At 38.8% G+C, this 13480-nt stretch overlaps 1 protein-coding gene across 1 annotated transcript in view; it reads right to left on the bottom strand.

The window, feature by feature from the left end:
- SAMD4A (sterile alpha motif domain containing 4A) overlaps positions 1 to 13480 on the bottom strand; it is a gene marked incomplete at its 3' end in the record, with an annotated part of 126566 nt that overhangs the window by 8857 nt on the left and 104229 nt on the right. The window contains exons 3-5 of the mRNA XM_015823310.1: positions 9922 to 10185; positions 3786 to 3895; positions 2684 to 2770 (exon numbers count right to left, since the gene is read on the bottom strand). Of these exons, the coding sequence (XP_015678796.1) occupies positions 2684 to 2770; positions 3786 to 3895; positions 9922 to 10185 (461 nt within the window). The remainder of the gene's footprint in view (positions 1 to 2683; positions 2771 to 3785; positions 3896 to 9921; positions 10186 to 13480) is intronic.

Here is a 13480-nt window from a genome sequence, read left to right as displayed (position 1 = left end):
TTACATATCCATGTAAGCCAAAATTGTAACAAACATATGGTCTTAATTCTGGGAAATCTAGGTTCAAATCCTTGCTCCTCCATATTGTTTACCATTTTTTAGCCAAATCTAGAATAAATTGATGTGAGGATTTATGAAAATCAATGTAAATTAACTCACTAATAAGAAGATGGCTGTCTAGCTTCTGCTTGAGCACATCTAGTGAAAAGGAGCTCATTGTCTCCATCAATAATTTGTATGTGGCTTATCAATTTCGTACAATTATAGTTCCCAGCCTCTACTGGGAGAAACCATGACATTGGACCTCCAGTAAGACTATAAGATCAAAGGTCCATCTACATTAACATCCTGTTTCCAACATGGGCAGCTTCCATGTAAACAGGTGATAATTTTTTCCTGTTTTCTGTTTCTGTATTCAAAGCTTACTGCTTGGATATGAAAATTCATTTTAGTATCAAAGTTAACAAAATAAAATTATTTAATTTAATAATATGAAGCCTATCTCCCAGCTTAAATATTTTGTTTTGAAAGAAACAAAAATACTTACAAAAAGCCATTGTTATAGCTACCTTTCTTTTTACACAATTTTAGCAAGCAAACCTCTGTTTCTTACCAACAGCTCTAAACACTTCTGTAACGTCCAATATTGCACCGTTCACACAATTCCATTTATTCTTCACTGTTTTTCATGGGTCACGAGATGTGAATATTCAACTGGAGCCACAATGCTTACTTATAAAGTGACTAAACAGTGTGACATCTACTGGGGTTTATATCAGAAGTAGGAACACAATTTCAATGGTGCAAAGTGGTACCCCTGCTGCATCCACACATCTGATGCAAAACCGCTTAAAAAAAATCACTTTGAGATGTTGTAGAAACACTAGCAAGATTGTGAACATGTCACACAATATTGTGTGTTTCTGATAATCCCATACAAGATATGATGAAGTTTTGATGATTCTCTATGAGAACTCATGCGAGTGCCACTGTTAGCTTTTAGATGAAAATACACATTTTGAGAATAAGATTATGGAATTTCAAAAGAAGAGAGAGAAAAAAAGAAAGCTACCCATGACTACATTGCTCATGAATACAGACAGAGTGGGTTGGACAACATGAGAATGTATAATGGCAAGCAAGTTCTAGTCCCTTCCTAATTGGGTGCTCGCATGCTGGAACAAAATAAAGCCACTATATTGATTTTTCTGTTAGCTTAATTACAGGGCTTATATATCCCTCCAGTCAAAGCTGAACCTAAACCACTTGCTCACCTTGTTCACACAAATAAAGTTAAACTGTATAGTTTAAAATACCAATACAATATAATACAAACACAGTCCCTGAGAGAAATGGAACTCCACTTTCATTCATCTTCAGAATACAAGAAGGAGCAGCTCTTAACATTCCCACCCCCATCCCCAACCCCAAGGCCTGTTGAAAAAAATGATTTCTGTGCAGCCAGAATTCAAGCAGGCACAAAAATCAAAATCCTTCAACAGAGAGCTCTTTTAGCCAGACCCCAGAGACGAGAGGACAGGTGCTACTCACCTGGGCAGGTAGCATTAGCTTGCAAAACCTTCCCAGTGACTTTCTAAGGAAGTCAGCAGAGAAGACTTCCAAGGTCCCTTTCAACATCATCATCATCATCATCATCATCATCATCATCATCATCATCATCATCATCATCATCATCATCATCATCATCATCATCATTATTACATATGGTGATAACATGATCACAGGGCTCTAGGCAAGTGATCGTAAGTACGAACAGGTTCCCAAACACCAAGATTGTGATTACATGATGGCAGGAGGGTTGTGCGACATTTTGCAACTGTCAGAAGTGCTTTACAGGCTGTCATTAATTTCGAGGCTGTTCTTAAGCTGAACTGCCATTAAATGAATTGTCATAAATTAAGGATTACCTATAGTACTTATTAACTACTCCTAAGTTAACACCGAGGAGCATTCTTTCAGTGATGCTTATTCAGCATTAAACTCCACCTCTATTTAGATTTTTCTGAAAATTAATTTTTAAAAAATTGACCATGCTATTATCTTCATACAACATGCTTAACCTGGTAAAGATCTAACAACATACAGGCCAGTAATCTTGCTTCATAACCCTGGTTGACTGGTCTGTGGCTTGGATATTGCATAGATCCCCACAAATGGATCACTCTGGAATTACATCTCCTTCAAGAGTTGTGCAGCTTCAACCCTAGTGAATCTCATAGACCTTGCTCTTACTGGATTGTTTGTTGTTAATCCTTGTGAACTTTCCCTCCTGGTATGGCCATTTTTTGTTTTAATTGAATATATTGATGTTTTAACCCTTTGTAAGCTATGCTGAGTCATGTGTGACTAGCCACAGAAATACTGAATGAATGGACCAATGAATGAATCAATGAACAAAGAAGGTATGGTAGGTAGGTAAGTAGGTAGTGGGTGGAAGGGTGGAAGGGAAGGAAGGAGGGGAGGAGGGAAGGAAGGAAGATTAGAACTCCTAAACCAAAAGTCAGTTTGTGGGAAAGGAAGTGATTATGTTATACATAGCAATTGATCTGCACAGAGGTAGACATATGGGCAAAGAGGTTCAGAGCATTAATTATCAATACATTTAGCTGAGGTAATAGTCAAACTCTTATCTGTTTTCAAAGAAAAAATGGAGAGCACTCACTCTTTCCAAGGATTTGAGGAGATTCTGCCTCTCTTTTAGCTTTTGGATACTGATCACAATCTTATGCCTTGCACCTTTGGTAACGTTCTGCAACAGAGACGTGGAACGACAATATTAGTATATATATACAGGGTATCACACATGGAGAAGCACAGGTGATCACTCCAGACTAAAGCAACCAATATGGTGAGGTTCCAATAGGTCTTAGCCAATTAATTATTTAGATTAACATGGAGCTAGCATTATAACATTGGTGGATGCTAAATGTATAGATGTGTCAAAGCTGGTAAAATTATTAAATCTTAAGAAAGAAGTTTGCTAGATTCCAATTCTTATGAGAGTGCTAAGTCCTGAATTTGAGCAAATGATTTTACTGTTCATAGGTCAGAGTTTAGGTTGCAATCATTGCAATTTTGTTATAATTTAGCTATCATAATTACCTACCAGATTTCAAGACATTTGAGGAAAGGCCCTCTGGTATAGTATATTGTATCATGACTCCCAAGACCTGAAAAAATTGCTGAATCTTTTAGATCAAGTCAAAATGTGCCTAATCTAGATCTAATTGGTTCGAATCTTAATTATTTAATTCTTTAAAGAGAGATGGAAGCTTTTCATTCATCACACAAGATTTCTGCTCCAGAAGAAGAAAGCGGGTGGTCGTATGGATCAAAGAATTTCCCCATTTTTCCCCAAAAATACAGTCTCGAATGAGTGGTGGTCAAGGAGGAAAAAACAGAAGTGGTGGTTTTTGATCTATATTTCTATCAGCGGGAGCATTCAGAGTGATGTTTATTCAGAGAACACTCCTTCTGGTCAAAAGAAAAGACATTTTGCTCTAACCCAAATAGAAGCATTCCCTTATAGCCATAGGAGGAAATGAACCAATACCAGTCATCAGTGAGGATAATGGTTCAGACTAAGAACATGTCTTCCCCCTTCAAATCTGGTATTTAATTATATAAGTATTTAGGCAGAATTAGTGCTAATAAGAAAAAGTGTTTAATCTGCTCTTAAATTGGATGATCATTAGATGATTTGGCAACAAATGGCCAAAACAACTCAGAAGCTATTTTTTTTTAAACTAGATAATCTAACATACTTGAGCCTCAAGCTGACATTCAGTCAAGGACATCATTTCATCATAGGTCATCTGGGAAAAAAGGGCAGCATACTTATGGAGACGCAGACTTTTGAGCCAGGCAGGAACATCTATATGTGGAACAGATAAGTACGACAATTACATCTTAAAAGTAGCAGAGCAATCATTACGATAATCTGCTCCAGTTGCTTGGGCCAATGGCAAAAAATATTTTAAAAATTATAAATAAGTATACCAACAATTAACAAGAAATAAAATTACACAAATAAACTGTGGTGAAAAGCTGAGATTAAAATATATATATATATATATATATATATATATATATATATATATATATATATATATATATATATATATATATATATATATATNTAGCTGACTTTAGGGAGGGTGGTCATCTCTGTTTCTAGGCCATTGAGCCAGCACTGTCAGAAGATATTTCTGCAGTCCGCAGTGCAAAGTGTGTGTGGCAAAACATAGAGTGCTGTTACCTTCCCATTGAAGTGGTACCTATTTATCTACTTCCATTTACATGCTTTTGAACTGTTAGACTGGCAGGAGCTGAGGCAAGTGAGGCACTCCATCACGCAAGAGTAGGATTCGAATCACCAGAGTATAAACTTCTCTGGTGTCTATTAAGCCACTGTGCCACTGTGCCTCCTTGCCTGTAGGAACTGCCAGAGGAGGCTCTGGAGATACATGCAAATAGTCAAAGTTTGTGGGGTAGTAAGTTTTGGTGTGTGGGGGCTTCTCCAGGGTACCCTTCTGTTTTTTCAAACAATTGCCAGGGGAAGAATGTGTTGAATGGCTTGGGAAAGGCAGAAGGAATGGCACTTAACAATATTTCATATAATACTATGTTGTATTAAGTCTGTTACTGGATCTTACTTTCTATTTACGTTTTTCAAACTTAGAAATGTAACAAAAACAGAAATAAATTATAAGTAAATAATAACAACACAACGAGATACGTAATTGCAATAAGAATGACAGAAAACCAGTCTCTCCATGGACTTTTATATAGTACACATTTTTCATATCCAATATATGTATTTACTTACCTACCATTGTATGCTGCCTAGTCTAGTGACTGTACAATATACAATACAAGCACTGGAAGGCAACATAAGAGAAACGTTCAGTGTTGTTCGTTCTGTATGATCTAAACTGGACAGCCAGAGGCCTTAAACCCTCTTCCAGTTGTCTGTAAAAATCCTTGTGAACTGCCTCTGAACCCAGGAAGAGCTTAAACGACTTACACTTAAAACTTTATAACTGTTTTCTCCAAAGTAGCAACCTTCAGACTGTCACATTATAACACAGGATGGCGGACACATTGCATCAACATATCTCTGGATCTGTAGTGTAAATGATCCCTTTTTTTGGGGGGGGGGGAGTTATTAACATGGCTTCTATATTGCCACAAACACACACAAATTAAACCTTAAAAACCCCATGCAAAAACAAAATGAAATATTCTGGATAATGCTGAGCCTCCTCTGGACCTTATCATTCCAGGACACCTGGATAAGTAACCCTTGGTTTCCAATCCAGGAGTTTTGCACATCTTTAGAACTGAGCCCTAAAAGAACTTAAGAGAGAACGCAATAAAGAATGAAAGGATAAGCAATCAAGTTGAATAGCATCTGACTACTCAGAAGATTTTCAGATCACAGTGAAGAAGAGATTCTTCTCGTCCCCGAGAAACTTTTTAGAAAGAGGTTTAGCCAGCTTCTACTCTTTTTTATTAGGACATTTTTTAAAGAAAGATGTGATAGGAGAGGCTGTTTTAATCTCTTCACACCAAATGGTTTGCATTAACAGACAATCCAAGAACTGGTAATCCTGCTCCTTCCATGTTCATCTGGATAAAATATTCCCTAAGTTGGTATCACCTCAAGTTCTCTGGGGACAAAGGTCTAATACAGGCGTCCCCAACCTTGGCCACTTTATGACTTGTGGACTTCAACTCCCAGAATTCCTCAGCCAACATGACTGGCTGAGGAATTCTGGGAGTTGAAGTCCACAAGTCATAAAGTGGCCAAGGTTGGGGACCTCTGGTCTAATACAACTCAATCCATGGTCTCAAGAAGCTTCGGCCCTCCCCCATTCCTATCTGGAAACACTTGTGCTCTAATGGTGAACTCTGAACTTGAGTATTTCAGAAAGGCCTGTGAAGGTTGCATCCACTTAGTGGCTTAAGCCCACAAAGTTACCAGCCTTGCAAATAATTATTGATTCTTTCTTTCTCTCTCTCTTTCTGGAGAGAAGTGTAAGGATCTCATGTGTCACAGTTGACCTTCTAGAACTAGATAGGATTGGCCTGGGAATCAGAAGAAATGTCAGGGCAAATAACCAGGAGCATTTGTTGAGTTCAAAACATAGAAGAGTTTATTATTGCTACCTCTAATACAAGAATCTAGTCAACCAATAATTAAAGCTAAACTGGCACTAGATAAGGGTCAACAGAATTCACAGGAGTCTGGACTTAGATCTTTTGTGATAATGCAATGACTCTAAACTGATGACACATTTAGCCCCGCCTTCCAGTTCAGCCTCTTCTGCTATTGACTCTCCTAGAAGATGAAGGGAATAGAGGTTGGACAGGTGAAGGATGAATAGAACAGGTTATAACAGGCATGAGAATCTTGCATGGCTTCTAAAAATACATTGTATAAAAACAATGGTCTGATATAAAAGAATTTATACAAATTTTATGATGGGCAGGGTATCATTCAAGGACATCACCATTGGTATTCTAGAAAATCATGTTTTATTGTGAAGGAGCAGTGGGCTTATGTACAGGGCCTGTTTGCTCCCACCTCCTTCCTTCCATTACTCTACCTAGCTAAACAAAGGTTTTACTTGTTTACTAGGTTACACAAACTGATCCTTGTTTGCTGTTTCCAAACAGGCTAAGATTCCCAAAAAGCAAGAAGAAAACCCACTTTGTGATCCTGACTATAAAGGAAGTAGGAGACCAAGATCTATAATTAGGATATTATGCTTTAAAAACCATTCCTGCTTTTTTAGCCATTTATAGTAGAGGGAAGAAACAGCAGGCAGAGAATTCATGATAAGGCTGAACTGTCCAGATTTCAAGCACATTATAATGCTTGTAACATCAAAGTAATCTGCTCATTTAAGCATTTGCACTTGTGAAAGTTTGCAATAGGGATACCAACCGAGTAAGCCAATCAACGATCAATTAATTAAGCCATGTGAATGTTCCTTTCCATTAAAAATAATACCTACAAACATGATACATTTGTAGCAAAATAATAAAATGGTGCATGAAAATTAGATATTTTTTCTCTGCTGTGCTGAATTGGTGTTGTGAAGAGTCTGACGTTTTACTTTTATTCTCCATAAGTTTTTGTTTACAAGATTCAGAATCATGGTGGGTACCATGTTGCACACTTATACAATCCCTAAGCAATAATTGCATGGCATGAATTCATGCTAATTATAAAATGGAAATTAGTAGCTGTCTACTAACAGGTTTGCAATTTAGTCCTTTTTACCGAGCTGCCATTTTGACATTGCTCAAATAATTGTGTTTCCTCTTTGCATTCTTTAATTTAAAGCAGTTCTGGCTGGGGAATTCTGGAAGTTGAAGTCCACACATTTTAAAAGTTCCCAAGTTTGAAAAACACTGATTTCAACCAAAGCAGGGAAGCCATATGCAAGTGTTCTAAGTGTCCCCTGTGGCAATGGGAAGCAAAACGAAGCAAAAGCACAACTCCCACAAAGCTCCCCTCTTCAGAAGCAGAATGAGCTGCAGCACTGGGACTGGGAAAGGGCCATTTCTTCATTATGCTATTGAGCAGAAGCAACAGATGAGAACAGCTAACTCCTGGCTAACATGCCATGGAGATAAGCACAAATAGAAAAACACATGGAAGGTGATTTTAAAAAAATCCCTCTGATGCTGATGGTTGAGATGCAGATGCCAGAAATATTCTACACACAGGAGTATTTTCAACTTGGGGCCATCCAGATGTGTTGCATGTCAACTCATAACCCTCAACCAGCAAGGGCTTGTGTACATTCATCTGGAAGTATCAGGTCCAGGAAAACTATTATATTTATTATTCAATGGAATTGCATAAGAATAGGAGAGCCTTCCACTATCAAATTAAATACAGGTAGTCCTCGATTTACAACAGTTCATTTAGTGACCATCCAACGTTACAACGGCACTGAAAAAAGTGATCATTTTTCACACTTATGACCTTTGTAGCATAACTTCCAATCATGCTTATGACCACAACTGAGCCCAAAAGTTCTGTTGCTAAGTGAGGTAGCTGCTAAGTGAATGTTGTCCCATTTTAGGACCATTCTTGCCACACTTGTTAAATGAATCCCTGAAATTCTTAAGTTAGTGTCATGATTGTTAAGTGATTCTGGCTTCCCCATTGACTTTGCTTGTCAGAAGGTCGCAAAAGGTGATCACATGACCCCCTGGGACACAGTAACTATGGGTCAGTTGCCACGTGTCTGAATTTTCATCACATGACCACAGAGATGCTCCAACAGTCGTAAGTGTGAAAAATGTTCGTAAGTCACTTTTTTCCAGTGCTGTTGTAATTTTGAACAGTCACTAAATAAATTGCTCTAAGTCGAATACTACCTGTACCGTTTCTGAGGTTCCATTTAACAATTTGAATTGATATTAAGCTGGGAAGAGGCAACCAGGCACACGCTCAATGTGTGACTGTGTAATTTCCATCATGTATTATTCAAGCCTGGTGGTTTGCAATCCAGAATATCTGAACATCCCCAATTTGCCTTTTATCTGCTTTAAAAATGGATCATCTTCTGCCACATGAACCTCCCTGCCCAATCAGGTCAGACTTTCTGGCTTGGACATTGAGCAGTCAGGACTAATTGGTACCTGAAGGGCAGACCACCAGGAAATCTTATGGTTGCAAACTAGGGAATTGAAAAAAAACACATGCTGGAGTGAGGATAATTGATCAGTGGAACAGCTTGCCTTTAGAAATTGTGTGTGCTCCATCACTGGAGGTTTTTAAGAAGAGACTGGACAACCATTTGAGCAGGGCGTTGGACTATAAGACCTCCAAGGTCCCTTCCAACTCTGTTATTCTGTTAAGAAGGCAGGGCCAAGAATGCCTTCTTTGTTCAACTACCGTACTGTTTGCTAATGGCTGCAGAGCTCCAAAACACACATCTCCTCCTTACACCTGTGTCAAGGTTGTAGATTTATTGGCTGTCCTGGGAGACGGCTCAAATGGGAGGGAAAGAAGCTAGCACAGGTGCCTATAATGCCCAGATGATTCATTAGTTCTCTCCATTTGTGTTCTTGTGTGTGTTTGATATGCATAAACCAGAACACCAACTCTTTTTTTTTCTCAGCCGGCTATTCCAAATGTTTTGTTTTTACTGAGTGGGCTCACATACTCTGTTAAACTCTGGTTTATTAATCACTGTTTATCAAATATACAGCAACTGCCTGGGTTTCCACGACATAAGCCAAAACAAAATAAACCAAGTTATGATTCAATGCAATGGACGAATCCAGTGTAATGGACTGTAATGAATGATATTGGGGAAAGAGAGAGGAGGAGATGCTGCCTAGGAAACAGATGAGAGAGGCAGGACCGCACAGACACTTAATGGCTAGAGAAAGAAACTTAAGAAAGATCTGTCCTAATGGATCTAGCTGGTAAAAGTGAAAGTGGGAAGTTTGTGCCTTCAGACTTGCAAGTTTCTGTTAAAGAAGCCTTACAATAAAGTAGAATTAGTTCATTTTGTTGTGTTTTCTGTCTGGTTTGGCTGGGAGGGCTGACACCCAGGTAATGTGCTTCATACTTTCTATATTGAAATTCGGATTGCAGAATGTGATATTTCTTCACTTAGCTTGATAGCCGTCTTAGGGGAAGTGTCTCATCTCAGCTAATAAAATAAACAGGAATAACTCTTGCAAATCGACCTGTTTAATAGAAGAATTGCAATCTGCAGTATAAGGTCAGAATGGAATTAAAATGCCTCCGTATTCTGTTTCTGAACAATGTGTTTCAAACAACTTCAGGACTTTGTGTGAATGTAGGCATGCATGTTGTTAAGCAATCAGGACAGGAAGGGAAAATGTGCATTTCTTTCCACTCACCTTTCATACCACTCCCTTCTTCCTGGAATGTGTTACGAGTAGAAGTCTGATCTTCTAAATGTTCACTCCCACCACTGCCTGAAGAGGCTACACTGCTTTGCGGAGACAAGGGGGCATGATCAGAAGGGATGCCCTGGGGTCCTCTATCCCGCAAGTCCTCATGAGACATCCATCCGTGTCCGAGGGGCTGGCTAGGCACAGTCATGGGTGGGGTGAGGGACACAGACCGTTTCAGAGGGCTGTGATGGGTCTGACTTGAGAGAACTGAAACAAACAAGGTGGGGAAAAAAATTAAAGCAAGCTATTTCTCCCCCAATGGTTAGCAGATCAAAGCAAACGTCTCCCTTGAATGCAAGTCACCATTTAAACCAGTGGTTCTTAAATGGTTTGACCCAATTACTCCTTTTTCTGGTCTGACATAATGGCATTACCCTCACCAAAAAAACAACCAACCAGACCGTTCTTTTATACAAGCGTCTTGACAATGGCAGTCTGAAACTGGATTCTGAACTCACAAACAAGCAATTATAAATTGCTCCATTAGTCCCAGGATATGAGGGGGGCCTTGGTGCTCGCTGAGCTTTCTTGCAGATGTTTCATTACTCTAACTAGGTAACATCATCAGTGCTAGTAAGGAGTGCTGTTTGCTGTCAGTTTATATTCTGGTGTCTTGCCTGTCTGTATGGATGAGGCTGATCTTAGGGATCCTTTGGTTAGGCTGTTTACTAATGGCTCTGTGGCAGTTTCTTGATTGGGGTATTGCTTGATTGTTGATCTGGAAGTGACCTTGGAGTTAATCTCTGCTGATCTGAGTGCTGATTACTGGTGGAGGAGTCTTTTTCTCTTTTGGGCTGGTTGATCGTCTCTTTTGCATAATCTATAGATGTTGTTAATGTCTATGTGTCTATTGATGGCTGATTTGTCAGAGTGCCAGGCTTCTAGAAATTCCCTGGCATTTTTGGATTTGGCCTGGTCTAGGATTGTCACATTTTCTCAATGGAAACTATGGCTAAATCTGTCTATATGTTGTGAAATTAAAGAATTTTCATCATGCCTTTTGACTGCCAGTTGGTGTTCATGGATGCATTCTGCCAGCCTTCTGTTTGTCCTACATAGTGGTTGTTGCAATTCTTACACTATATGCTGTAGATGATTCCTGTTTTTTCTTCTGGGGTTGCTGGGTCTTTGGGTTTACTTAGGATGTTTTGAAGGGCTTTTGTCGGCTTGTGTGCTATGCTGATTCCATGTGGTTGTAGAAGTCTATTTGCGGTTTCTGAGATATTCTTGATGTATGGCAGTGTAATTCTTTTTAGGGTTTGTGTTGATTGTGCTGTATTGGGTTGAGTGGTCAGAGACTTTTTGATGAAGTTGCATGGGTATCCATTTTGTTGGAATGTGTTGTATGGATGCTCTATTTTCTTTTTCTGCTGTTTTGGCTTGCTGCGGTGTGTTTGGGCTCATTTAAAGTCCTTACACAGCTTTTCTTGTGGGAGGTTGGGTTGTTGCTTTGGTAGTGGAGCACCTGATTAGTGTGGGTGATTTTTCTGTAGACTTGCATTTCTAGTTTGCCACTGTGGTCTCTGCTGATCAGGATGTCTAAGGAAGAGTAGTGAGTTCTTGTTTTCTTCTTTGCTAGTAAACTGGATTCCTTTAAAAATGTTATTGATGGTTCTGTGGGTGTTCTCTGATTGGTCCTTTTTTATTATGGTGAAAGTGTCATCTACATATCTGATCCATATTTTCAGTTGTATTTGTGGAAGTGCTATGGTTTCTAGACATTGCATGATGACCTCCGCTATAAGTTCTGAAAGCGGTGATCCCATAGCTGTCCCTTTAATTTGTTGGTAAATTTGGCCATCAAATTGGAAGTATGTAGTTAAGCAGAGGTTTATGAGATCCATAATCCTGGGTGTTTTGATCTTTGTATATTCAGTTAAGTCAAGTGTGCTGTGAAGCAGTGCCGTCATGGATTCTTTGGCTAATTCTGGATCTATAGATGTGAACAGGGCTGTGAAATCAAATGAAACCATGATTTCATCCTCATCTATAGTCACATTCATGATTATTTGAAGACACTGTAGTGGAGAGTTAATGGAGTGTTGGCTTCCTCTTGTGAGATGCCCAAGCTTTCTTGTTAGTTCTTTTGCAATGTTGTATGTAGGGGTCGTCCCTGGTAGAGATTCGAGTGGCAAAAAGGTCATAAAATGGGGCTGTGACTCACGTAACAACTGCTCTGCTTAACAATGAAAGTTCTGGTCCCAATTGTGGTTGTGAGTTAAGGATTACCTTTAAAACACCACTGAAACACAAACAATTAAAGAAGGAAATTTGACCTATAAGAGATGGATTGTGCCTAGCAAAGGATGATTGCCAGCTCCATTTTCCCTCTGTAGTTCACTCTGCTTCTTTTTTCCTTCCTTGCCTGAGCTTCTGGGACCTAGGCTTCCGGTTACATCTTCACATGCATCCTTATCTCTATCACCTCTAAAACCCTTTCTGCATGTCTATCAAACCAAACCAAAATACAGTGAATAAATTTCTTTTCCTCCAAATGGCTATGATGTTATTCAGTCGTGTTCCTCAACAACAGACGGCTAGTTTCCTAATCAAGTAAACAGATCTGAGGTGTACCGGAAGACAAATTACACAACTGCTGTTATTATAAGAACGCAATGTTTCTCCTCATGCAGAGAAAGCAGTGCAACAAATTTATTTTCAGAAAAGAGTATTTGGGGAGGGGGAATGCGTGTATACTTTCGAGTCAGTTTTCGACTATTGTTGAGACTTTTTTAGTCATAGAACTACTTTATTTTATATAGACCTATTTCTTGGAAGTACAGATCTCACTTGACACACTTAAAAAAAAATCAATGAAAGCAGCAAGCATATAAAATGGAGATCTGCTCAAAATAAAAGTTACAGGTAGTCCTTGACTTCTGACCATAATTGAGCCCAAAATTTCTGTTGCTAAGTAAGGCAATTGTTAAGTGGTTTTTGCTCCATTTTATGACCTTTTCTGGCACAGTTGTTAAATGAATCACTGCAGTTAATAAGTGAATCATGCGGTAATTAAACAAATCTGGTTTCCCGCATTGACTCTGCTTGTCAGAAGCTGGCCAGGAAGACTGCAAATGTTGATCACATGATCCTAAAACATGCCAGTTGCCAAGCGCCTGAATTTTGATCACATGACTCTGGGGAGGCTGCAACAGTTGTAAATGTTAAAACCAGTTATAAGTTATTTTTTTCACTGTTGTTGAAACTTCAACTTAAAACAAATGGTTTTAAGCTGAGGACTACCTGTAACTATTTAATAATCACAAATCACTCTTGTTTTTATTATTTGATTTGTCACACTAACTTGAATTTTATGGGGTGGGGAGTGCAACTCGGGGTCAAATTCAACTACTTTCAATTTTTCATTTTTGTGAATACACCCAGTTTGGTTCATTAAACTGTTTTAAAAATATTTAAAAATATTTCAAGGCCATGGTTTTCCCAGTTCCAATGTATGGCTGTGAAAAGTTGGACTATAAGAAAGGCTGAGCACGAAAGAATT

Source organism: Protobothrops mucrosquamatus, unplaced genomic scaffold (genome assembly GCF_001527695.2).
Source record: "Protobothrops mucrosquamatus isolate PMUCROS unplaced genomic scaffold, P.Mucros_1.0 scaffold1833, whole genome shotgun sequence".
NCBI classification, from domain to species: Eukaryota; Metazoa; Chordata; class Lepidosauria; order Squamata; family Viperidae; genus Protobothrops; species Protobothrops mucrosquamatus.
This window is presented reverse-complemented; position numbering and strand designations above follow the sequence as displayed.